This window comes from Papio anubis, chromosome 1, assembly GCF_008728515.1.
Source record: "Papio anubis isolate 15944 chromosome 1, Panubis1.0, whole genome shotgun sequence".
Lineage (NCBI taxonomy): Eukaryota > Metazoa > Chordata > Mammalia > Primates > Cercopithecidae > Papio > Papio anubis.
The window spans coordinates 216699751-216726079 of NC_044976.1; the positions used below are offsets into that span (position 1 = coordinate 216699751).

Consider the following 26329-nt stretch of genomic DNA (forward strand, 5'->3'; position numbering starts at 1 on the left):
TCAATCAGCCTAGTGACACTGTGACCCCTCCCTCTTGTGACAATGTACCTTGTGACATTCTTCCCCTGCCCGCAATAGACGGCCCCTAACTGTAACTTTCCATTGCTGACCCCTCACCTATAAAACTAACTCCAATCCCACGACCCTCCGCTGACCCTCTTTTCGGACTCAGCCCGCTCGCACCCGAGTGAATAAACTAGCCTTGTTGCTCACACTTAACCTGTTTGGGTAGTCTCTTCAATTAGGCGCGAGCTTAACATCGATCATAGATTGAAACAATATTTTTTGCTATATTTGGTTAAATAAATCATTGTAATCAATTTCACGTTTTTTTCTTTTCTATTGCTACTAGAACACACGTGGCTCACATTTTATTTCTATTGGGCATTGCTACCTGAGAGGACGTTCTCTTTTCAAAATTCAGGCTGCCTCTAATCCCACTAGAAACAAGAAAAAAAAAATTCAGGCTGCCTCCTCAAAAGATCAGAGGCCAGGAAGGTTGTGAAATCTGAAATTTTAGAATAATTGTCATCATAGTGTTTCCAATCATAAATATCACAACTACTACTCATAAACGGACACAACCTTGTGTACAAGGTTGAATGGGAAAGTCCCCCAGGGGGCGCCAGGTCTCAGCATGGGGCAGAATCCACGCCTTGGAAAAGGACTGCACGGAAAGAACGGGCCTCACTCCGCGCCTTGTCTGACTGCAGCTCCGGTCACTCAGGGCTGAAGGGGCGGGGCCTAAAGCCCTGTCCAATCGGGCGCTGGGAAGGGGACTGTTCTCTCAAGCGCACGGCGAAAAGAGGGGACAACTTCCGGGCCCTGGGAGGGCTTTTGTGTTGGGCAGCGAGACTCTGGCGAGCTCGGTGTGTCTCCGCCGCTCCTTCCCCTTATCCCTGGGAGGTCCAAGTGGTTCCGCGGCAGCCTCTGTGGCTCTGGGACCTGCAGGTCCTGGAAGGTCCTCAGGGAAGACTCGAGACACCGGAGAGTGGGAAATGGTGAGTGTCCCCGCCAGTGTCTCGAGGGGGAAGCGGGAACCGGCAGGAAGCGGTTGTGGCGAACCCGGACCTTCCCGCGGTGCCGACCCGAGTTTCCGCTGTCGCCTCGCGGCCTTAGTGGCACAGGATGGGGGCTGGACCCGCAGCCGGACCCCGGGCCGCCTGGCTTGTCCCTGCCCCGCCGCCTCGGCCCGCCCCGGAACCTCTCTGGGCAGCTCTGCGCCTGCAGACCCGCGTCCCCCTCGGAGTGTGCGGAGCCGACGGGAGGGTCCTCAGGGGAGAGTCCCGACTTGGGGTTCGGGGTTCCTGCGTGGGAGGAGCTGTGGTCGGTGAAGTCTCCAAAACCTCCTTTCTCCTGTTAGAAATAAAACTGAGGCGCCGTTAAAATATTAAAGAGTTTATTTGAGCAGAGAGTCGTGAGTTAGGAAGCCGCCCAGCGTGGTTTGTGGTTTGGGGAAGGAAGGGCTTTTATAAGGAACCCAGAAGCAAACCCAATTAAATGGTTGATTGTGTACAGTTGTGTAGTCACCCTACATAGACTGTGCAGCCAGATACCTCCTGGTTATGTCATCAGAGGTTAATTGGTGGGTTCGTGGTGGTTTAAGGCTGTTTTGTTTGCCTTTAAGTTATTAATTTACAAGACAAGCATGAGTTACGCTTTGGTTGGTTGGTTACTCATTCATGTGTGTATGTACATATGTATGATGGAGTCTCGGACTCGGGCTGAAGCGATCCTCCCACCTCAGTCTCCCTAGTACCTGTGTTTAATTATTTTAACATAACACTCCACATTTCTAAGCGTATGGCAAGCAGGATCTCACATCAGCGACCGTGTTTCCACAGCCTAACTCTTCTGCGGCTTGTAGTAAAATCCTAAATTTCCAATTCTTTTCCTACATTCAAATGCAACATTATCAAGTATTTGTTTTTTATTGTACGTTTCATACAAATGCAGTGTTTTTTTTTTTCAGAGTAGTGAGTCGTTTTGAAAATATTTGTTTTCACTCTTAAAATATTTCTGAACGTTACACATGAGTGGAAAGCAGTAATAATCACCTGACAATTGTTAAAAAAAAAAAAAAGTCTTTGTGCATCTCCTAGTTTTATCTTTTTTGAGTGTGCACATCTTACCAGAATGTCTTTGGGGTGAAGTTCCCCTTTGGAAACGTTAGAGGGTGATATGTCCTCAGCCACCCTCATATCTTTTCCTGGTCCTCTGTTTAGCGGCCAGAGCTCTTGGAGTGTCTAATGAATACCTTCTCCTGGGTCATCTCCTCCCAGAGGACAGTTTAAAATATGGGAGTAGAGCCTCTCTAGGCAGCATCTGGGTGCCCTGGAGCTGAGAGACGTCTCCTAGTATACTCTTCGTTTAAAACACAAGTCCCTGGTGCATTAGGATTTTCTTCCTCCAACCCCAGTTTTCATCGTTCCTTGGAGACATGTTGTTGGGCAGCCAGTCAGACGCTGGTATTAAGGGAAAAAGCTAGAAATGATTCCTGCCCTCTGGATTTTCTCGGACTTGGAAAAGGAGAAAAACGATCTCAAAGGACAAGGAATACCCCCCTCCCCCAGTGAGGTGGTGCAAGAACCAGAAAAGCACCGTCATCAGAATTATGTAAGAAGGGAGTTGGCTGGACGTGACCCACGCCTGTAATCCCAGCATTTTGGGAGGCCAAGGGGGGTGGATCACTTGAGGTCAGGAGTTGGAGACCAGCCTTGCCAGTGTGGCGAAACACTGTCTCTACTAAAAATACAAAAATTAGCCCAGTCTGGCGGTGCATGCCTGTAATCCCAGCTACCTGGGATGCTGAGGCAGGAGAATCGCTTGAGGCCAGGAGGTGGAGGTTGCAATGAGCTGAGATGGTGCCACTGCACTCCAGCCTTTGAGACAGAGCGAGACTCAGTCTCAAAAGAAAAAAAAGGGAGTTTATTCTAAAGTATTGCAATGGGGGGAAAAACACCAGGTATAAGAGCTGCAAGCATGTTAAAGTTTAGGCAGAAAAGGGCTTAGAAATTCAGGCACACAGGCCAGGTGCGGTGGCTCACACCTGTAATGCCAACACTTTGGGAGGCCGAGGTGGGCAGACCACAAGGTGGGCAGACCAGGAGATCGAGACCATCCTGGCTAACATGGTGAAACCCCGTCTCTACTAAAAATACAAAAAATTAGCCAGGCGTGGTGGCAGCGCCTGTAGTCCCAGCTACTCTGGCAGGAGAATGGTGTGAACCCCGGAGGTGGAGCTTGCAGTGAGCCAAGATCACGCCACTGCACTCCAGCCTGGGCGACAGAGCAAGACTCCGTCTCAAACAAAACAAAAAAAATTCAAGCACATAATGGGGCACAGTACAGTGTCTCCTGGGAGGATGATCATTGAGTATTTCTGTGAGGAGAATGGGCCTGTGAGGGTCTCTGAAGTGATACAGTGTCCCGACTTGACACTTGACCCGGAGATGTCTATGTTCTGTCAGCCTGACCCCTCCGAGTTTATTGCCTTGAAAAGATTTATTCCCTTAGTTCAGTTTCAGTTTTTCGTTAACTTTAAAATGTTTTATTCATAGAGCTTGAAAGATTAAAAAAAATTATTATTTGCAAAGAGAAAAGGTGGGATTTCGGGGAGAGAAAAAATTCCATTCATATCTCCTATTTGTTAAAAATTTTGGCCGGGCTGTGGCTCAAGCCTGTAATCCCAGTACCCTTTGGGAGGCCAAGGACGTGGGAAGATCACGCAGGTCAGGAGAGATCGAGACCATCCTGGCTAACACGTGAAACCCGCCTCTACTAAAAAATACAAAAACTAGCCGGGCTGCAGGTGGCGGCCAGTCCCAGCTACTCGAGGCTGAGGCGAGAATGGCAACCCAGGAGGTGGAGCCTGCAGTGAGCTGAGATCCGCCACTGCACTCCAGCCTGGGCGACAGAGCGAGACTCCATCTCAAAAAATATATATATATATATTCTTGTTAACCTTTTTCTTCCCTAGAGTGAGTATAGTAAGTTTCTCAAGTCTGTTCTTTTTTGAGGGAGATTTGAAAGGGAATTCTAGGGCTTTGCTTTGGGAATGTGTATTAGTTTGTTTTCATGCCGCTGATAAAGACATACCTGAGACTGGGCAATTTATAAGAGAAAGAGATTTAAAGGACTTACTGTTCCAGATGGCTGGGGAAGCCTCACAATCATGTGGAAGGCAAGGAGGAGGCCGAGGCGGGTGGATCATCTGAGGTCAGGAGTTGGAGACCAGCCTGACCAACAAGGTGAAACCCCATCTCTACTAAAAATACAAAATTAGCCAGGCATGGTGGCTCACGCCTGTAATCCCAGCTACTTGGGCAGCTGAGGCAGGAGAATTGCTTGAACGGGGGAGGTGGAGGTTGTGGTGAGACAGGATTGTCCCATTGCACTCCAGCCTGGGCAACAAGAGTGAAACTCCACCTCAAAAAAAAAAAAAAAAAAAAGGTGCTGGGATAATTGGCAAGCCACATGTAGAAGAATGGGACTGGATCCTTTTCCCTCACCTTGCAAATCAACTCAAGATGGATTAAATACTTAAATTTATTATATAGAACTATTAAAATTTTAGAAGATAACATCAGAAGATCTTTTCTAGACCTTGGCTTAGGCAGAGTTCATTACCAAGAACCCCAAAACAAATGCAACAAAACAAAGATAGATGAGACTTAATTAAACTAAAAAGCTTCTGCACAGCAAAAGAAATAATCAGCAGAGTAAACAGACAACCCACAGAGTGGGAGAAAGTCTTCACAATCTGTGCATCCAGTAAGGTACTGATATCCAGAATCTACAAGAAACTCAAATCAGCAAGAAAAAAGCAAATAATCTTATCAAAGTGGGCAATGGATATGAATAGACAATTCTCCAAAGAAGATATACAGATGGCTGACAAGCATATGAAAAAATACTCAGCATCACTAATGATCAAGGAAATGCAGATCAAAACCACAATGCAATACCATTTTACTCCGGCAAGAATTTGCCAAAATTAAGAAATGAAAAAATATTGGGAGGCCGAGGTGGGCGGATCACAAGGTCAGGAGATCGAGACCACGGTGAAACCCCGTCTCTACTAAAAATACAAAAAATTAGCCGGGCGCGGTTGTGGGCGCCTGTAGTCCCAGCTACTCGGGAGGCTGAGGCAGGAGAATGGCGTGAACCCGGGAGGCGGAGCTTGCAGTGAGCAGAGATCCGGCTACTGCACTCCAGCCTGGGCGACAGAGCGAGACTCCGTCTCAAAAAAAAAAAAAAAAAAAAAAAAAAAAAAAAGAAATGAAAAAATAATAGATGTTATTGGGGACGTGGTAGAAAGGGAACACTTTTATGCTGCTGGTGGGAATGTAAACTAGTACAACCGCTATGGAAAACTGGCGATTCCTTACAGAGCTAAAAGTATATCTATCATTTCATCCAGCAATCCCACTACGAGGTATCTACCCAGAGGAAAAGAAATTATATGAAAAAGACACTTCTGCACACAAGTTTATAGCAGCATAATTCTCAATTGCAAAAATATGGAGCCAGCCCAGATGCCCATCAGTCATTGAGTGGAGACACACACACACACACAAACACACACACACACACACACACACACACTCCATGGAATACTAAGCCATAGAAGGAACAAAATAATGGCATTTGCAGCAACGTGGATGGAATTGGAGATAGTATTCTATGTGAAGTAACTCAGGAATGAAAAACCAAACATTGTATGTTCTCATTTGTAAGTGAGAGCTAAGCTATGAGGATGCAAAGACCTAAGAATGATGTAATGGGCCAGCCGTGGTGGCTCACACCTGTAATCCCAGCACTTTGGGAGGCCGAGGCGGGCGGATCACGAGGTCAGGAAATCGAGACCATCCTGGTTAACATGGTGAAACCCTGTCTCTACTAAAAATACAAAAAATTAGCCAGGCGTGGTGGCGGGCGCCTGTAGTCCCAGCTACTACAGGCTGAGGCTGAGGCAGGAGAACGGCGTGAACCTGGGAGGCGGAGCTTGCAGTGAGCCGAGATCGCGCCACTGCACTCCAGCCTGGGTGACAGAGCTCGAGACTCCGTCTCAAAAAAAAAAAAAAGAATGATGTAATGGACTCTGGGATCTCAGGGAAAAGAATGGGTGGGAGTTAGGGATAAAACACTGCGCATTAGGAACAGTGTACACTGCTTGGTTGATGGGCATACTAAAATGTCAGAAATTACCACAAAAGAACTTACCCATGTAACCAAACACCACCTGTTCCCCCAAAACCTACTGAAGTTAAAAACAGCACAAAAGAAAGATTATCTGGTGCTAAAAATAGGGTTTTCTCAGGTCTTTTCTAAACGTTATGTGTTCTTCTGGGCAGACACACAGTTTCCTGAATTCCCTAGTATACCTGTGCTTTTTAGTACTCTACTCTCTGAAAGAAATCTTTACTCCAGCGTTTTCCTGGGTTGTAGGTGGTCTATTGTATGTGTCAGGCACAATCTGTTGTTTCAGGTGGCAGCATACTTTTTGTTTACGTAATTCTTTCCGGTTTTTCACACAGATTGCTTTCTGCCTTACTTGGAACAGAGAAGAGAGTCTTGTTTTAGAGATTTGGCAGCCTCCAGCCAAATTGGATCATAACCATGCAGTAATTTGTATATTTCATCTCTACTCCCTGTAAAACCAATGACCAAGGTTCCACACTGCAAACTTGTGATTTTGTCTTCAAGACTGGCACCATGTTGGGGAGGGATTGGAGCAAGGAAAAGTAAAATCTTGATCAGGCTTTCCTGCTTTTGGCATTGTGGTTTTTTGCTTTTTGTTTTTGTGTTTTATTCTGTATTTGCATGTTTGCTACAAAGCCTTTGATGGCTTTTAAGAGTTTTGAGAGGTTTTAAACAATTCTGCCTGTTGTTTAAATATTTTGGGGAGGGACAGGTGTTTGGCTATGCTTGCTCTGTCATTTTGCTGCCTTCTTTCTTACTAGACTCTCTGATGTATTTCATTGACTTATATGATTTTCTTTGTGCAATTTCAACAGTCTATCTTGTTTAGTGTTACTTTGAAGCAGTTTTGAAATTGTGAAGTGTGAGTTGTCATACCTTGCTTTTTTACAAGATTGTTGTGGTATTCTGAGTCCTTTGCAATTCCATATGAACTTGAGCATCAAGTTTTCAATTTTTACAAAGTAGTTGCCTGGAGCTCTGACAGGGATTGTGTTAAATACATGGAGTGTTCTGGGGAGTATAACCATCTTAATAATATTAAGCCTACTGAGCTATGAACATGGGATGAGTTTCCATTCATTTAGATCGTCAGCTTTTTCAACAAGGTTTGTCGTTTTTAGAGTAGAAGTTTTGTACTACTTCTTTTAAGTTTATTTCTGTATATTTATTCTTTATGTGCTATTGTAAATGATTTGTTTCCTTTACTCGAATTTTCATATATTTCAAGTATAGAAGTGGAATTTAGTTTTGTGTATGTTTTACCTCTGACTTTGGTGAACATATCATCTTGGTTGTTGCCAACTTCTGAAAATTACAAATAATGGTGCCATAAACGTCCTTGTGAAGGTTTTTGTGTGAACATATTTATTTATTTATATTTTATATATATATATTTTGAGATGGAGTCTCGCCCTGGTGCCCAGGCTGGAGTACAATGGCGTGATCTCAGCTCACTGCAACCTCCGCCTCCCGGGTTCAAGCGATTCTACTGCCTCAGCCTCCCAAGTAGCTGGGATTACAGGCGCCCGCCACCACTCCCGGCTAATTTTATATCTTTTTTAGTAAAGACAGGGTTTACCATGTATGGATCTATATTTTTAACTCATTTGAGTAAACCTTTTGGAATTGGTTTGGCTTCTAGGAGATATCTTCTCTATGGCATGAATGGAGTTGAGAACAATTCACTTTGTGAAACTTAAGTGAGAGTGAGCTGATTATAAGGTCTTTGTAAAAGCAGTGTGTATGTGTATTTGTATGTTTGAGAGCCATGATTTATCAAGTATTAATGTCTTGCTGTGTAACAGATCTTTTAATAAGTGTGACAGTGAATCAAACTCAATAAACATCCCTGTCCACTTGAGGCTGACATTCTAGGAAACAGGAGAGGAAAGATACAAGTAACATACAAAATAATTCAGATGGTGGTCTTGCTAAAAAGAGAGGGAAAGGTGGTGAAGAGATCAGAGGCCTGAGCTGGTTGTGTCTCTCTTAGAATCCATTGGTGACTGGGCCATTGCCTCTGAGGGTTAGTGAGCTTGTGTATCTGTGTGTGTGTGCCCCCACCTCTATGTGCAGTTGCGGTGTCTGGGTACTGTCTATATCTGCTTTGTAAATTCTGGAATTTTTTTTTCTAACTGATTTCCTGGTAGCACCTTCTTTACCATGTTAAATAGAGGTGATAAGAGGAGGATGGGTATTTCTCTTACCACAGCATGTTTAGCTCTGGTAAAATTTCATTTGGTTAGGCCTTTGAGAAATTGTTTATTTTGCATGCAGAAATATTAAGAAGATAATTATTTGAGCGTGAATAAAAGTGTCTACTTTCTTCCTCCTCCTTCTGGAATCTGAGACTGATTTTTCCGTGATCTTCACTGGTGTATTAGTCTGTTTTGCATTACTATAAAGGAAAACCTGAGACTGGGTCATTTATAAAGAAAAGAGGTTTATTTGGCTCACAGTTCTGCAGACTGTACATGTGTGGCACCAGCATCTGCTTGGTTTGTGGTGAGGCCTCAGGAAGCTTTTACTTATGGCCAAAAGCAGAGGGGGCATGTATGTCACATGCTGAGAGAGCGAAGGAGATTCCAGGCTGTTTTAAACAACCAGCTCCCATGTGAACTAGTAGAGTGAGAATTCACTCAGTACCATGAAAACAGCATCAAGCCATTCATGAAGGTTCAACCCCCGTGACCCAGAACCTCCCCCAGGCCCTCCTCCAACACTGAAGGTTACATTTCAAAGCAAGACTTCATGGACACATGCATCTAAACCTAATTCACCCTTTGCACCCCAAATCTTATGTCTTCTCACTTTGCAAAACTCATCCCTTTTTAATAGTTCCCCAAAGTCTTTTTTTCTTTTTTTTTTTTTTTTTCCGAGACAGAGTTTTGCTCTTGTCCCCCAGGCTGAAGTGTGATGGTGCGATCTTGGCTCACTACAACCTCCGCCTCCCAGGTTCAAGTAATTCTCCTGCCTCCGCCTCCCAAGTAGCTGGGATTACAGGCATAAGCCACTGCACCCAGCCTGTTCCCCGAAGTCTTAACTCTTGCCAGCATTAACTCAAAAGTTCAAATTCTCATCTGAGACTCAAGGAAAGTTTCTTTCACCAATGAGCCTGTAAGATTAAAAAGAAAAAGAGTTATTTACTTCCAAGATACAGTGGTGGCACAGGTATTGGCTAAACCTTCCCATTCCAAAAGGGAGAGATTTGCCAAAAGAAAGGGTAACAGGCTCTGAAATCCAGCAGGGCAGATGTTAACCCTTAAAGCTCCAAATAAATCTCCCTTGACTCCATGTTGCACATCCGGGGCACATTGATGCAAGGATTGGGCTCCCAAAGCCTTGGGCATCCTCACTCCTGTGGCTTTGCTGGGTGCAGCCCATGTGACTTCTGACATATTAGAGTCTAATGCTTGCAGTGTTTCCAGGCTCAGGTGCATGCTGCTTGTGGCTGTACCATTCTGGGGTCTGGAAGGCAGCAGCTCTGTTTCCACAGCTCCGCTAGGCAGTGCCACGGTGGGGACTCTGTGTGGGGGCTTCATCCTCACGTTTCTCTTGGCACTGCCTTAGTAGAGGCTGCCTATGGGGGTTCCTCCCCTGTGTCAGGCTTCTGCCTGGGTACCTGGGCACCTACATTCCTGATACATCTGAAATGTAGGTGAAGCCAGCAAGCCTCCTTAACTCTTGCATTTTATGCACCTGCAGACTTAACACTAAGTGGAAGCCACCAAAGCTTATGGCTTATGCCCTCCGGAGCCGTGGCCCAAGTGGTATATGGGGCCTTTTTAGCCAAAGCTGGAACCAGAGCTACTGGAATGCAAGGAACAGTGTCCTAAGGCTGCACAGGGCAGTGATGCCTTCGACCTGGTACCCCAGACTTTTTCCTTTTAGGCCCCTGGGCCTGTGGTGAGAGGGGCCACCACAGAGTTTCCTGAAATGCATCACAGGTCTTTCTTAGTGCCGTGGCTGCTGGTACCTGGTTCCCCTTTAGTTGTGCAACTCTGTCTTCCAAGTCATTGCTCCACAGGCTGCTCCACAGGCTGCTTGGATTCCTTCACCACAGGGCCAGGTTGCACGTTTTCCAAACTTGTATGCTCTGCTTCTCTTTTAATCACGTTTCAACTTTAAATCACTTCTGATTGTGGGAGCAAAGAAGCAACCATACCACCTCTTGAATCCTTTGCTGCTTAGGAATGTCTGCCTCTGGAGACTCTAAGTTATCACTCCTAAATTAAACCTCCTGCAAATCCTTAGGCCATGGACACAATGCAGCCAAGTCTTTGCTAGGGTGTAACATGGGTGACCTTCGCTCAAGCTCCCTGAAACTTTCTCATTTCCACCTAAGGCCTCATTGGCCGGGCTTTCACTGTCCGTATTTCTGTCAACATTTTGCTTTCAATCATTGAATCACTCTCTAAAAAGTCCTAACTTCCCTTATCTCCCTGTCTTTTTCTGAGCCCTTGAAAGTCTTCCAGCTTCTGCCTGTTACCCAGTTACAAAGCTGCCTTCACATTTTCAGGTATCTTTATAGCAACACCTCACTCCGCAGTGCCAATTTTCTGTATTATTCCATTTTTCCGTTGGTATGAAGTAATTCCTAAGACGGGGTAGCTTTAAAGAAAATAGGTTTATTTGACTTACGGTTCTGCAGGCTGCACAAGCGTGGCACCATCTGCTGCTTGGCTTCTGGTGATGCCTCAGAGGGAAGGCAGAGGGGAACAGGCAAGCCACATGGTGAGAGAGGGAGGAAGAGAGAGGAGGAGGAAGTTCCAGCCTCTTTTAAATACCCGGCTCTCCTGTGAACCAACAGATAACTCATTACTTGAAGGACAGCACTGAGTCATTTATGAGATGTCTGCCTCCATGACCCAAATGCCTTCCCCTAGGCCCACCTCCAACATTGGAGGTCACATTTAAACAGGAGATTTGAAGGAAACACACAACCAAACCATATCAACTGGTAATGTTTCTGGATGTAAAACTCATACATTAGTGGGGATCCCTAAGCCTGGGCACCCAGGAGATGTCTCGAACTTGAGCAGCTCACCAATTTCAGTTTGGTTTTTCCTATACATGTACTGCTACTCGCAGAGGAGTCTTACAGTTTTCTCATCAACTAAGTGTTGATTCTCTGGATGCCTCTCGGTCTCTCTATATTTTGCTTGGTAGTTTTTACTGGGAACTCAGTTCTTTAATGGTTAATCTTAGAGTTGTTTAGTTAAATTTATTTGCCTTTTATTGTGAATGTGAATGTTGCTTTTTTTTTTTAACTTTTGTGTTCTGGGGCTACATATGCAGATTTGTTACATGAGTAAATTTCATGTTTCTGTTTTGCTGCACAAATGATTTTGTCACGTAGATAGTGAGCATAGTGCCTGATAGGTAGTTTTTTGACTCTCACTTTCCTCCCATTCTCTCCCTCAGGTAGGCCCCAGTATCTATTGCTCCCATCTTTGTGTCCGTGTATACTCAACAGTTAGCTTCCATTTATAAATGAGAACATGTGGTATTTGGTTTTCTGTTAATACGTTAATTTGTTTATGATAATGGCCTCCAGCTGTAGCCATGTTTATGCAAAGGATATGATTTAATTTCTTATAGCTGCATAGTATTCCATGGTGTATATGTACCACTTTTTAAAAAATCCAGTCCACTATTGATGGGCGTTTAGATTGATTGTGTGTCTTTGACATTGTGAATAGTGCTGTGATGGACATACCGGTGCATGTGTCTTCTTGGTAGAACAACTTATATTCCTTTGGGTCTGTATCCAGTAATGGGATTGATGGGTCAAATGGTAGTTCTAAGTTTTTTGAGAAACCTTCAAACTGCTTTTCACAATGGCTGAACTAATTTGCATTCCCACCAGCAGTGTGTAGGTGCTCCATTTTCTGCGCTACCTCACCACCATCTGTTAAAGACTCTTTAATAATAGCCCGAATGTTGCCTTTGGTTTTTGGGTTGTTTTTTTTTTTTTCCCCAATTATTTCTCCTTTTATTGCTCCTTCCATGAACCTTGACACTTTCCTTTGGTGGTCTCAGGAAATCTTTTCAACATAAATTATTTCTCAAGCAAAGGAAAATTTACTTTGAGCATTAAGACACATACATAGTTCTGCTGTATTTGTTAAATGGCTCTTGGAGCATTTGATCCTTGGTTGAAGGCAGAAGATACCCACATTGGTTTGAGGAGCATTGTCTTCCGAAATCTTTTTGTAAATCACTCTTCTTAAGAAGTTCTCGCCGGGCGCGGTGGCTCAAGCCTGTAATCCCAGCACTTTGGGAGGCCGAGATGGGCGGATCACGAGGTCAGGAGATCGAGACCATCCTGGCTAACACGGTGAAACCCCGTCTCTACTAAAAATACAAAAAACTAGCCGGGCGAGGTGGCAGGCGCCTGTAGTCCCAGCTACTCGGGAGGCTGAGGCAGGAGAATGGCGTGAACCCGGGAGGCGGAGCTTGCAGTGAGCTGAGATCCGGCCACTGTACTCCAGCCTGGGCGGCAGAGCAAGACTCCGTCTCAAAAAAAAAAAAAAAAAGAAGTTCTCTTTTTCAGGGTTTACCGAGGTTTTCAAGAAATTGTTCAAAAACTGTCACATAAGGTACCAGACTGGTCTTACAATCTCTGGTTCTATGTTTAATATCAGATTCAGCTTAATTCTCCTTTTTTCCTCTTCATTAGTGGAAGAGGCATCCAGTTCATGGCAGATGAGGCTTATGGTTGGAACAGTAAGTGGATCAAACCGATCCACTTTCTGCAAATCAGTAGGCACAGAAATGCGACCTGTTTTAGGATGAACACTAAAAGGGCTCTTCGGTAAATGATTGATTTCTTTGCTGACATTGATACCCCGTCGTGGAAACAGTCCTGGAGCATAATCTCCCACTCCAGCCAGGTCCACATTTTCATTTTTGATGTTGTTCTGACATCTGCTGGTGCGCCCAGTGCTGAAGTGAATTGTGAGACTTTTGGAAGCTTTGTTGAAGTTCAACCTGAATTGTTTGAGGAACAAGGGCTAAAATCTTATCCCAACTTTTGTTATTTTTGAGAATATCTTGATTAACCAAGGCATAGTCTTCAAAGTTTTTTTTTATTATGTTTATAGATTTTCTGACAAAAGGGTGAATTTTTCAGTTAGTTGAACTTTCTTTTTAACATCTTGACCATGCTTTACAAGGCTCAAATACTCAACTATCCCAGAATGTACCACCAAAGACAGTTTTCTGATTTATCACAGACCCAACAATATACCCCCCCACTTCCAGAATATACCCAGAGACGATGCTTAAATCCAAAGTCCTCCCTCAGTGCTGTGTCAGTGATGCATATGGCCGTTGTCATGAGGATACAGCACTTAGAACATGTATCTGCAGGCCGGGCGCGGTGGCTCAAGCCTGTAATCCCAGCACTTTGGGAGGCCGAGACGGGCGGATCACGAGGTCAGGAGATCGAGACCATCCTGGCTAACATGGTGAAACCCCGTCTCTACTAAAAATTACAAAAAACTAGCCGGGCGAGGTGGCGGGCGCCTGTAGTCCCAGCTACTCGGGAGGCTGAGGCAGGAGAATGGTGGGAACCCGGGAGGCAGAGCTTGCAGTGAGCTGAGATCCGGCCACTGCACCCCAGCCTGGGCGACTGGGGTGCCTGAGCCTGAGCGAGACTCCGTCTCAAAAAAAAAAAAAAAAAAAGAACATGTATCTGCAGAACTACAGCATCTCCTCACATTGTCATAGTCTGTCATGTCAGTGTCAAACACCAGTTCTTTTTCCTGAGCCTGGAAAGCTCCCAGATTCACTGTATTGTATTGATTGGGTCTGTGGGAATGTACTGTGCCTATATCAATCTTGTATGGATTCATTTTCTGCATCTCCTTTTCCAGATCACTCTGGTTGTTGAAGGATTGGTATCGAATGTAAATGTCATCTTTCAATGTGAATGAAAATTCACAGCGTTGGGAGTAATTCTTCACCACGCTGCTGTAGTTGAGCCAGTTACAGTACAGAGAATAGGGAAAGAGCCTCTGGTAATAACGTTTAAATAGCTCAGGCAGCTTGGTGGGGTCAGACATTTTCGTGGAGCTCAGAACTCAACCCAGGAAGCTTGACCATTGCCTTTTATGCCTACTTGCTCGACTGGAAATCAGAAGTGTCTGTCTCCGTTTTTTTCTTTTAATTGACTGCTGTCAACTTTTAATCCTAAACTTTCTTTGTTCTTGTTCTGACCTCACATCAGGATATGGTGAAAACAAGCCTGGGCGCTCTCTCTGGGTTTTGGCAGCAGATTGAAACTATGTAAATCTTTTACCTTGAAACTGAATTCTCACCCTAGCTTTCCACCTACTCTCAACAGAAAACACAGGCCTGGCTCCTTTTTTTCCTCATTCAGACCATATCAAACCACCTTGAAAGGCCTGACCTGGTGGATCCACAAGGGTCAATTTTCTGAGTAATAATTTCCTACCCTCTCCAAACACATCTCTGCACTTGACCATCGCACTTAGTACCACTAGCAGAATGTTCAGACATTGCCCACCACCCTGTGGTTCTGTCTTCTCTTGCAATGACTTGCTAATCGGCTCTGCCGCCTGGGATCTGGTATGTACTTTAGCTGCTCACTAAGCAGCTAGCACTGTGAGCTGTGCTGCTCGATTTACTTATTTCTGTGAAATCTGTAAATCACAACTCAGATCACCATGTTATAAGGCAAAGAAACAGAAAAATTGCGTTCTTTTAAATTTTAATTAATTTTTAAGTTTTCTGTTATGAAATATAGTAAGAATGAGTAAAACATTTGTCAGGAGTTTTAGTAATAATAGTTGAAGCAACTTTGATTCTTCACTGGGCCCCCGTACAGTCCTTAAGAGTTTTCTGATAGTTTCACCTGGACTTGTCTCTTAGTTGACCACTGTTGTGATTCTTTGGCTATTTTTTTGCATTTTTATCATCTGTAATTTTTCGGTTCCATTTTGCTTTACTGGAACTTTCTGTAAATGAGTATGAATGGAATTAAAACAAAAAGGTTTATTTGGTGATTTCCTTGTGTCATTATGTTGCACACATGCTAGTGCCTGAGGCTGTGGACCATTGAATTCAGCCGTGCATTCTAATGATTCTGATGTTAGGGCTTTTTTAAGTTTTTTTTTTGTTGTTGTTGTTGTTTTGCTTTTTTGGAAAAATAATGCTCCTATAATTTTATGCCACATTTCCAAGTGCAGATGCACAGTAAATTCTCTGGACATTTTAGAAAAATTAATGGGCTACACATTGGGGTAAATTCAAATTAGAGCAGCGGAGAGTATCAGTTGACTCCTCCTTTCTTCCTGAGTAACCCGTTTGCCATGGCCCTGGTCACGTGGAGTTGATTTTTTTCTTCTAGTCAATTTCAAATGTCAGGCACCTATTTTCTATTTTCTCATTACCAAGGAAGTTGACTTTTTGAAAAATAGATGGTCTTTCATCTTGTTTTAAGTATGCTTTGCTTATTTTCTCACTTTTCAATCATGTTCATTTTTACACTTCATGCTAATTCTTTTATATTGCATGTATTACAGTTTTTTCCCACTGCTTTTTGCCTTTTAATTTCCTGAATATTAATATATGTGAATTTGTCAGTTCCTTTATTTTTTTTCTATTTAAATGAATTCTGCCCATTTTTCTGTCCAAAAATACTATTTTCCTTTGAAGTCTGCAAGTATTTTAGTTTTGTCTTTCACGTTTGAAATAAAGAACTTGATTATTGTTCATGGAATGGAGGGGAATGCAGTGTACTTTTTCAGTTAGTACCAGTTTGCTCTAAAGTGCTTTTGATTTCTTCCACTGTTCTGGAATGCTCTGTCATCAATAAACTTTACATATAAAATTTCTGCTTATTTAAAACTTTTTTCCTTTTTGGACTATTTGTTTATCTCCATGTTAATACTATGCCGTCCTGAAAATTATAGTTCGAAAATTTCTGATACATGGTGAGGAAGCCATTGCCCTATTGTTTGGAAGACTTTAACAATTCTTAGACTTTTTTTTTATTAGGTTTGGAAAAGTAGTTTTCAGTTGCTAATAAAGTGTCTGTTTTGAGGATTGATGGAATTTTTTAAGGCCATTTGAAAGAGGTGATATCTTGATGACATTGAGTTTCTTCTAAGCACATGTACTATCTTTCTGCTTACTCCATTGCACTTTGTTGTTATCTGATAGAAATTTTAAAATTGTTTTGTGTTATTAAAGATAAATTATCAGTCTTATTTACAACTAGATTTAATTTGGTCTGGAGTAAACTACTTGCAAGCTTCCAAATATTTTCTTTTTTTTTTTTTTTGGAGACAGAGTCTGGCTCTGTGGTCCGGGCTGGAGTGCAGTGGCCTGATCTCAGCTCACTGCAAGCTCCGCCTCCCGGGTTCCCGCCATTCTCCTGCCTCAGCCTCCCGAGTAGCTGGGACTACAGGCGCCGCCACCTCGCCCGGCTAATTTTTTTGTATTTTTAGTAGAGACGGGGTTTCACCGTGTTAGCCAGGATGGTCTCGATCTCCTGACCTCGTGATCTGCCCGCTTCGGCCTCCCAAACTGCTGGGATTACAGGCTTGAGCCACCGAGCCCGGCCCAAATATTTTCTTATTATAATCACGTTGATGCCTCATTTCTCCAATTAACAAGTTATAACAGCATATGAGAAATATTGTTTACCAAGAATGCTTATTAGAGACTTAATGCTCAGAGTGTTTTCCAGAGCTGATACCCTAGGTACCACTGCAAGAATGGAGTAAAGTAGTAGGCTTTCAGAAATAAAACAAAGCTGGAGTTCAGCGAATAATAAATATATTGTTTGCATAAGATTGTTTACATGGCCGGGCGCGGTGGCTCAAGCCTGTAATCCCAGCACTTTGGGAGGCCGAGACGGGTGGATCACAAGGTCAGGAGATCGAGACCATCCTGGCTAACCCGGTGAAACCCCGTCTCTACTAAAAAATACCAAAAAACTAGCCGGGGGGCGGTGGCGGCGGCGGCGCCTGTAGTCCCAGCTACTCCGGAGGCTGAGGCAGGAGAATGGCGTGAGCCCGGGAGGCGGAGCTTGCAGTGAGCCCAGATGCGGCCACTGCACTCCAGCCTGGGCGACAGAGCGAGACTCCATCTCAAAAAAAAAAAAAAAAAAAAAAAAAAAAAAAAAAGATTGTTTACATATTGTTCACATAGAGTGATGAGATCCCTCAAAAAAATCTTATTTTCTCACACCAAAAGGTCAGACTTTGTGAGCAGGTATTTCTAAGGATATGTAGTCTTAAGACTTAACACTAACTGTTATACGCAACAGATAGCATGACTTTTTTATAAGAGGCCCTCAAGATAAAATCTACACATAGAAATTAGGGGTGACCTCATTTCTTACGGCAGTTTATTCCCTCCACCTGCCAATGAGAAAGGTGTTCCTACTGTGCTGTTGACTTTCTGAATCATTTTAGCATGAAGAATGTTGAGTGGGAAGCAGTAAGTGCAGACAGAGTAAAGTTCTGATGACCAAGTCATGGAAGAAATGTTTGAAGTCTACAGAATTATGTTACGATTTTATGAGATGAATATAGATTCTTCATGTCTGTCTAAGCCATCCTCCTCTCCGCATATGTGTGATATTCTAGGATTCAGTGTCATTTGAAGATGTGGCTGTGGCCTTTACCCAGGAGGAGTGGGCTTTGCTGGATCCTTCTCAGAAGAATCTGTACAGAGATGTGATGCAGGAAATCTTTAGGAACCTGGCTTCCATAGGTAAGAATAACAACACTTTTTCATGTAGTTGATTAGAAAACAAGTGTGTTGGCTAGGCGCGGTGGCTCACACCTGTAATCCCAGCACTTTGGGGGGCCGAGGTAGGAGGATCACCTGAGATCGGGAGTTTGAGACCAGCCTGGCCAACATGGTGAAACCCCATCTCTACTAAAAAAATACAAAAATTAGCAGGCGTAGTAGCAAGCACCTGTAATCCCAGCTACTTAGAAGGCTGAGACAGGTTAATTGCTGGAACCCGGGAAGTGGAGGTTGCAGTGAGCGGAGATTGAGCCACTGCATTCCAGCCGGGCCAACAAAGAAAGACTCTGCCTCAAAAAAAAAAAAAAAAAGAAAGAAAGAAAGAAAACAAGTGTTTCTTTGTCATGAATGTTTCCTGATTTGGCACGTGGAAAGGGAGTACTTTGGTGAAAAAAATTAGACATGGTTGTGTATAGTGAACCTTGAATCTAGCAATTTTTCAAGTTTCTAATCATTTGTAATAATCTTATGGATGTACATTTTAGGAAACAAATCAGAAGACCAGAATATCCAAGATGACTTCAAAAATCCTGGGAGAAATCTAAGGTAATTTGCATTCACAAGAGCAAAAAATGCCCCTTGAGGGAATCTTAGCATGTCATAAGTTTTTAAAACAGACAAAACAGCTGGGCGCGGTGGCTCACGCCTGTAATCCCAGCACTTTGGGAGGCTGAGGCGGGTGGATCGTGAGGTCCCGTCTCTACTAAAAATACAAAAATTAGCTGGGTATGGTGGTGCGTGCCTGTAATTCCAGCTACTCAGGAGGCTGAGGCAGGAGAATTGCTTGGAGTCGGGAGACAGAGGTTGCAGTGAGCTGAGATCACGCCATTGCACTCCAGCCTGGGTAACAGAGCAAGAGCAAGATTCCGTCTCAAAAATAATAATGATAATGATAATAATAAACAGACAAAACAAATAAGAACCACTAGAAATTTTGTTTTTTTGTTTTTTGGTTTTTTTCCAGAAAAGTCTTAGCAAAAAACACACCTGAATGTAACATTGATGTTCAGTATTTTCAGAATATTTTACTTGGAAACACCACTAAAATACTGTACATGTGATTATCACAGTTGTGATAATAATGATAATAGCTATGGGGGGCCCATGTCTTAAACAGTAATTAATTTATTTACTTTAAAACAATTTAGACATGGCAGGAAACTTGCATTTTCCCTGGTGTTAGTAGCAATGTAAACCATGAATAAATGTACCATTAATGACGTGTTTATCATTTTTACAGCAGCCATGTGGTAGAGAGATTGTTTGAAATTAAAGAAGGCAGTCAATATGGAGAAACCTGCAGCCAGGATTCAAATTGGAATCTGAATAAGAGAGTTTCTACTGGAGTAAAACCATGTGAATGCAGCGTGTGTGGAAAAGTCTTCATATGTCATTCAGCCCTTCATAGGCACATCCTGTCTCACACTGGAAACAAACTATTTGAGTGTGAGGAATGTCCAGAGAAGTTATATCAATGCAAACAATGTGGGAAAGCCTTTATCTCTCTCACCAGTGTTGACAGACACATGGTAACACACACTAGTAATGGGCCTTATAAGGGTCCAGTGTATGAGAAGCCTTTTGATTTTCCTAGTGTATTTCAAATGCCTCAGAGCACTCACACTGGAGAGAAAACATATAAATGTAAACATTGTGATAAAGCCTTCAATTATTCAAGTTATCTTCGTGAACATGAAAGAACTCATACTGGAGAGAAACCCTATGCATGTAAGAAATGTGGTAAATCATTCACTTTTTCCAGTTCTCTTCGCCAACACGAAAGATCTCACACTGGAGAGAAACCCTATGAATGTAAAGAATGTGGCAAAGCCTTCAGTCGTTCCACTTACTTGGGAATACATGAAAGAACACATACTGGAGAAAAACCCTATGAATGTATAAAATGTGGCAAAGCCTTTAGATGTTCCAGAGTCCTCAGAGTCCATGAAAGGACTCACAGTGGAGAAAAGCCCTATGAATGTAAACAGTGTGGTAAAGCCTTCAAATATTCTAGTAACCTATGCGAGCATGAAAGAACTCACACTGGAGTGAAACCTTATGGATGTAAGGAATGTGGTAAGTCGTTTACTTCTTCCAGCGCCCTTCGAAGCCATGAAAGGACTCATACTGGAGAAAAACCCTATGAATGTAAGAAATGTGGTAAAGCCTTCAGTTGTTCCAGTTCCCTTCGAAAGCATGAAAGAGCTTATATGTGGTAAAAAAAACAACAACAATAAAACACCTCTGTGAATGTAAGAAGTGTGTTAAAGCTTTCAGTTACTCAAGTTTCATTAGAGCACGTGAAAAAATTAAAAACTCAGGCCGGGCGCAGTGGCTCACGCCTGTAATCCCAGCACTTCGGGAGGCCGAGGCGGGCACATCACACGAGGTCAGGAGTTCGAGATCAGCCTGACCAACATGATGAAACCCCATCTCTACTAAAAATACAAAACTTAGCCGGGCGTGGTGACGCGCGCCTGTAGTCCCAGCTACTCAGGAGGCTAAGGCAGGAGAATCACTTGAATCAGGGAGGCAGAAGTTTCTGTGAGCCGAGATCGTGCCACTGCACTCCAGCCTGGGTGACAGAGTTTTTAATTTTAAAAAAATTAATTTTTTTAAAATTAAAAACTCACACTAGAGAGAAATCCAACACATGTAAGGAAGATTAGAATGTTGCAATTTTCCTAGTTCCCTTCTAAAACTTAGAAGAACCCATCCTGGGAAAGAACCTCATAAAATACCAAAAATGTGTTAAAGCACTTAATTTTCCCAGTCACTTACAAATATATTTTTATCAGTGATTCATTGTTAAAGAAGGTGTCTATACTTTAGATTTTCAATTTTTTGCAAGGAATCATGGAGCTGACAATTTCATAGATACTTTATAAGCCATCGTACATGAGCTTAATAGGCTGTATTTTGTTTTGTTTCTCATCAGTTAACATAATTTTTGTCTATTCATTTAAAAATGTATTGGGTCCCTAGACTGAGTTGAAATGTATTTCTAATAGTTGGCAATTTAATTTACATGTGGTTGTTTTAATTGTTCTCTGATTAATGGACCATTGAAAAATGAGTTCTTGTTAATTGTTGGAAATTTCTTACTGATCTTATGTGGCAAGTTTTTGTTATTCCTCCCCCATTTTATATATGTGTGTGTGTGTGTATATATATCTATATATTTATTCTGCCTTTTTATGGGAAAGCTACTTTTTTGTTGTAAAGATTTTCTTCTATTTTCTTTGCTAATAAAGAATTGTTATTAATTTGCATGTATGTGAAGTTTATATAGTCTCATGTACAGTATTATTTTCATTTTCTTTCCTTTATTCTTTGTCATTATTGGCTGTTATTTGCATAGTTCACTTTTTAAAAAAATGTTATATTTTTAGAGAGGATCTCACTCTGTCAGCCAAGCTGAAGTGTAGTGGTATAGTCATAGCTCACTGCAGCTGCAAACTCCTGGGCCCAAGTGATTCACCCACCTTAGCCTCCTATGTAGCTGGAGCTACAGACACAGGTCACCATGCCCAGCTAATTATATAATTTTTAAATTTTTGACGGGAGTCTCATTGTGTCACCCAGGCTGGAGGCAGTGGCGTGATCTCGCTCACCGCAGCTCCGGCCCCAGGTTCACGCCATTCTCCTGCCTCAGCCTCCAAGTAGCTGGGACTACAGGCGCTCCGCCACCACGCCTGGCTAGTTTTTGTATTTTTAGTAGAGAGACGGGGTTTCACCATGTTAGCCAGGATGGTCCCTGATCTCTCTGACTCCTGCGGATCCACCCGCCTGCCTCCCAAAGTGCTGGGATTAAGGCTTGAGCCACCGCGCCCGGCCTAAAATCAGTGTCCAAGTGTTGTCTTTTTTTTTTTTTTTTTTTTTGAGACGGAGTCTCACTCTGTCACCCAGGCTGGAGTGCAGTGGCCGGATCTCAGCTCACTGCAAGCTCCGCCTCTCCGGGTTCCCTTCATTTTCCTCTGTCTCAGCCTCCCGGAGTATAGACTATTGTGACTTCACCACCTCGCCTGCCATTTTGTATTTTTAGTTGAGACGGGGTTTCACCGTGTTAGCCACAGGGATGGTCTTGATCTCCTGACCTCGTGATCTCGCCTGGCCTCGCCTCCCAGTGCTGATTACAGGCCTGGCTCACTGCCTCGGCCATACTTTTAAAATTTTTTACAGAGATGGGATCTCGCTGTATTGTCTAGGCTGGTCTTGAATTCCTGGCCTCAAGCTGTCCTCCTGCCTCAGCCTCTCCACATGTTGGGGGTACTGACATGAGCTACCATACCTGGCCTACTTTTTACTTTGAATTAGGAAGAGAGAACTGTGATTGGACAGTATGCTTGTCTAATCTGAGTGTGAAAGCATTCAGTCTTACCATCAAGCATATTGTGGATTTTTCAGAAATATTCTCAAACAGGCTCAGGAAGTTTTCTTGTGTTTTTTATTTATTGTTTCATGGTCAAGGAGTATTGAACTCTTATCACATGTTTTTTTCTGCATCTATTGAGATGATTTGTGGTTTTTGGCATTGTATTAATAGTCTATCACATTAACTGCTTTCAGATACAAATACGGTCATTGGGGTAAAATCTGTCTTCATCATGGAATATAAGTATTTTATCTACAGGTTGAACGTCTGTGAAGCCCAGATTCCAACTACCAAATCTGAAATGCTCCAAAGTCAAAAACTGAGCACCAGCCTTATGCTCAACAGAAATGCTCATTAGAGGATTTTGATTTTTGGATTAGGGATGCTCATCCAGAAAGTTTTCTGCAAATATTCCAAAAATTTTTAAAGTCTGAAATCCAAAGCACTTCCATTCCCAAGTATTTCAGATAAGAAACACTCAATCCATATTGATACATTCAATTTTCTAGTGTATTGTTGGGGCCTTTTGGATTTATAGTCAAATTGGTGTGCCCTAGTATACCATATAGTATAGCATCATCTAGTATATATAGAATGTGTACATGTATACTTATATGTGTATAAATAGCTATATAATATGTAGTATAGTACAGTTTTGTAAGTTAGTATGAATTTTGCATAACTAGTTTATATTATATGTAATTAGCACTACAATAAATTGTATATTACAGGATTATGGCATTATACTATTTTGTTCTTACCAGTCTGTAGTCTAACATATTTCAGTTGCCTACCATTCCACATATTCATTTAAGCAAACCAGCTGCATCCTCATGAGAACCAAGAAGCATCTCATGTTCTAGATACTACAAAGCATTCCCTTTACACCCTGTTTGTTCTGTCTGCTCGCCAGTGCAAGTCCTGTGTGGATCAGCCTCATTGACAGTACCCTCCCTCTTTTGTCTATGAATATATATAACTGATAACTGCTCTCAATCTTATCTGTACAGTCATGGGTGTCACGTGTTTTTCCCAGTAGCCTTAGGGTCCTAGTTCTTCTATCACCAATTAGACTGTGGAAACAACTGGCATTACCAACAGAATGAACCAACAATGACTGATGATATCTTTTCAGCTTTAACTACCTGCTTTTGTCTAACTGGTTCCATAATGCAACAGAAATCACCCAAATTAGAACCAGCAATTGATGATGGACTTTCACTTTGGTCTACACAGCACTTTGCGTTATCAGCATTTGCCACCTCGTCCCACAGTAAAATTCTCAACTCCTAGATGTGATTGGTTAACTGGCCATTCCCCAGCAGGAGGTATGTTCCACCTTGACCTGTGTTTGGCAGGCAGTTTCCAAGGTACCCCTCATTGAGGCAGTGACCCAGCACCTTCACCACTGGGTTCTTCATTCCTGATTATCAAAAGTCAGACTATTGCTCTGTGGTAGCTGCATCTTGTTTGGTTACCATCACTGGATGCTTGGAGTAGCCATGTGAACATTATTACTGTACACACTTGGGACAGCACCAGGGATTTTGTGTGTGTGAAGTTGCAGAAAGGAGGAATGTCCCCATGCTGGGGAGAATTAAGCATGTCACCTAATTGTCTAACAAGATGACTTGTGCAAGACTAGTGGCCTCGAGTGTTTCTTGTGCTGCTGCTTTTATGTGCATTCTTCTGATGAGGTGCACATCCATGGTGCCTCATGGTCCAGGCACGATGAGTCAAGAAAAGGGGAAGAAGCATTTGGCATTAGCCTCTTTCATTGCAGAACCTCCATCTAGTGTATGGGCTTCTTTTAGCACTACTGATCAGCATGCCAGAAGCCTAACCTTGCAACCTGGACGGCCTTAGTCAAAATGACCTTACTGTATGTTGCTAACACCAGCAAGATTGAATGGCACTCACTGGAGGATTGGGTGGTCTTCAATGTCGGTTGATGGACTCCTGAACTGTTTTCTTTAACCACACAAATTGCCCACACTAACGATAAATCAAATGCTGCTCCTTTGCATGAGAATTAAAAGGTCATCTGAAGCAGTTTTCATAGAAGAGAAAAGCAGTCACGTGTCATGCTCTGGTCCAGAAACCTAATAGCAGATGGGCCACTAGGACACTGAAATTTCTGTACTGCTGCTGCCTATGTTTCTATCACAACAAATATCCTGATCCCTCACTGTTAAGGATTGAGAACTGTCCTCCAAGTTGTATTGGACTGGCCCAGTTCTACCCTCTTTCTTACTTGCAGTTCTCAAGAATAAGTGTAGAATGTGCTGGGAATGCAGCATTCTGAAATCAGGAGAGAATGGTAGAACAGCCCAGACTTATAGTCTTCATGGGAAAGACAATGTCTCAACACTTTGCTCAGTGAGTCAGGGGATCCTGGGCTGTAAAACCTGGGATGGGCTATTTTCTGGAGTCTCTTAACTGTGTTGCAAGTGGGGCACATGCAATCAAAATTCCATCCTTCCAGGCAACTTCTCTGAACCTTAGGGGACCACATCACATTGAATTTTAGACTTCTCATCTTCTTTGATGCCTTTATAAATAATAAATCAACTTATATGTGCATGAATGTGTTCTCTCTCATCATACTCAGACAAGCTGGAACAGTACACAGTGAGCCTGCTTTGGGGAGAAACAACCGTGGCACCCATATGACACAGCAAAGGAGTTAATTCAAACATAAACCTAGAATTATTATTATTTTTTTCTGAGATGGAGTCTCGCTCTGTTGCCCAGGCTGGAGTGCAGTAGTGCGATCTTGGCTCACTGCAACCTCCACCTCCTGGGTTCACGCCATTCTCTCGCCTCAGCCTCCTGAGTAGCTGGGTCTACAGGTGCCCGCTACCACGCCTGGCTAATTTTGTTGTATTTTTTTAGAGACGGGGTTTCACCGTGTTAACCAGGATGGTCTCGATCTCCTGACCTCGTGATCCACCCACCTTGGCCTCCCAAAATGCTGGGATTACAGGCGTGAGCCACCGTGCCCAGCCAAACCTAGAATTCTTAAACCCCACAACACAACTATTACCTTGTAGGAGACGTGCAACAACGACAATGTTGGTTTTATCCTTTCTGGAGGAATACATTTATAAATATAAATAGGGTACACAGGCATTCACCCACTGGCCTCAAAGGAGCTCCTACCCAAGAGAAAAAGTTTCACAATTTGACCTGATTGGGAATCTGAAGGTTTGCTAAATAACATATAAAACTAGATAATTGGGTGCCGATTGGGTTTTATGCTTCTGCAAAATGGCCTGTGAATTAATTTAAAAATCTGTTGAAATGCCTCAATTGGGAAACCTTCATGTCCTTAATCGATACAGGTTACAAAAGAATTAAACCTGGTGATGCCACAAAATTTATGGTTCCCCTATGATCTTAAAGGGAATTACTGTATATAAAACAGGTGTGCTATCTTTTTTTTTGTTTGTTTGTTTGAGACGGAGTCTTGCTCCGTCGCCCAGGCTGGAGTGCAGTGGCGCGATCTCGGCTCACTGCAAGCTCCGCCTCCCGGGTTCCCGCCATTCTCCTGCCTCAGCCTCCTGTGTAGCTGGGACTACAGGCGCCGCCACCGCGCCCGGCTAGTTTTCTGTATTTTTTAGTAGAGACGGGGGTGTCACCGTGTTAGCCAGGATGGTCTCGATCTCCTGACCTCGTGATCCGCCCGTCTCGGCCTCCCAAAGTGCTGGGATTACAGGCTTGAGCCACCGCGCCCGGCCAGGTGTGCTATCTTTTAATCAAAAAACAAGTATCGTGTAGCCTAAATTCTCCATAGTCATAGCACCCATTGTGCTATAATAGACCGTAGTTGACATGGATTCCCTGATCCAATGAGTAATATAATTGTTTGCTACTTCTACATGTTCTTGACAAAGAGGGAGCCCCTGAATCCCACTAGTTAAAATAAGTTAACATGGTTGAACGTAAGTTTTTCCGAAG

At 43.0% G+C, this 26329-nt stretch overlaps 2 protein-coding genes across 2 annotated transcripts; one reads left to right on the forward strand and one right to left on the reverse strand.

Moving 5' to 3' along the window:
- The first annotated feature begins 260 nt into the window (after positions 1-260).
- Positions 261-20250, forward strand: ZNF670 (zinc finger protein 670). Its single transcript, XM_003893661.5, has 4 exons — positions 261-1001; positions 17829-17955; positions 18480-18540; positions 19235-20250. The coding sequence occupies exons 1-4, from the start codon at positions 999-1001 to the stop codon at positions 20211-20213; spliced, it is 1170 nt and encodes a 389-aa protein (XP_003893710.1). The 5' UTR covers positions 261-998; the 3' UTR covers positions 20214-20250.
- Positions 12757-14306, reverse strand: PRIM1 (DNA primase subunit 1). The gene is given in 8 exon segments (XM_031663272.1): positions 12757-12869; positions 12872-13066; positions 13069-13112; positions 13114-13140; positions 13142-13331; positions 13334-13435; positions 13438-13568; positions 13900-14306. Coding segments are annotated over 8 exon segments (1176 nt in total). The 5' UTR covers positions 14274-14306.
- Positions 20251-26329: the final 6079 nt, after the last annotated feature.

What these genes read in the sequence shown, in the direction of transcription:
- ZNF670 (XM_003893661.5), top strand. An exon ending in TAGGAACCTGGCTTCCATAG is followed by an intron (nt 17,956 to 18,479) that starts GTAAGAATAACA and finishes TGTACATTTTAG; the next exon opens with GAAACAAATCAGAAGACCAG. An exon ending in AATCCTGGGAGAAATCTAAG is followed by an intron (nt 18,541 to 19,234) that starts GTAATTTGCATT and finishes TCATTTTTACAG; the next exon opens with CAGCCATGTGGTAGAGAGAT.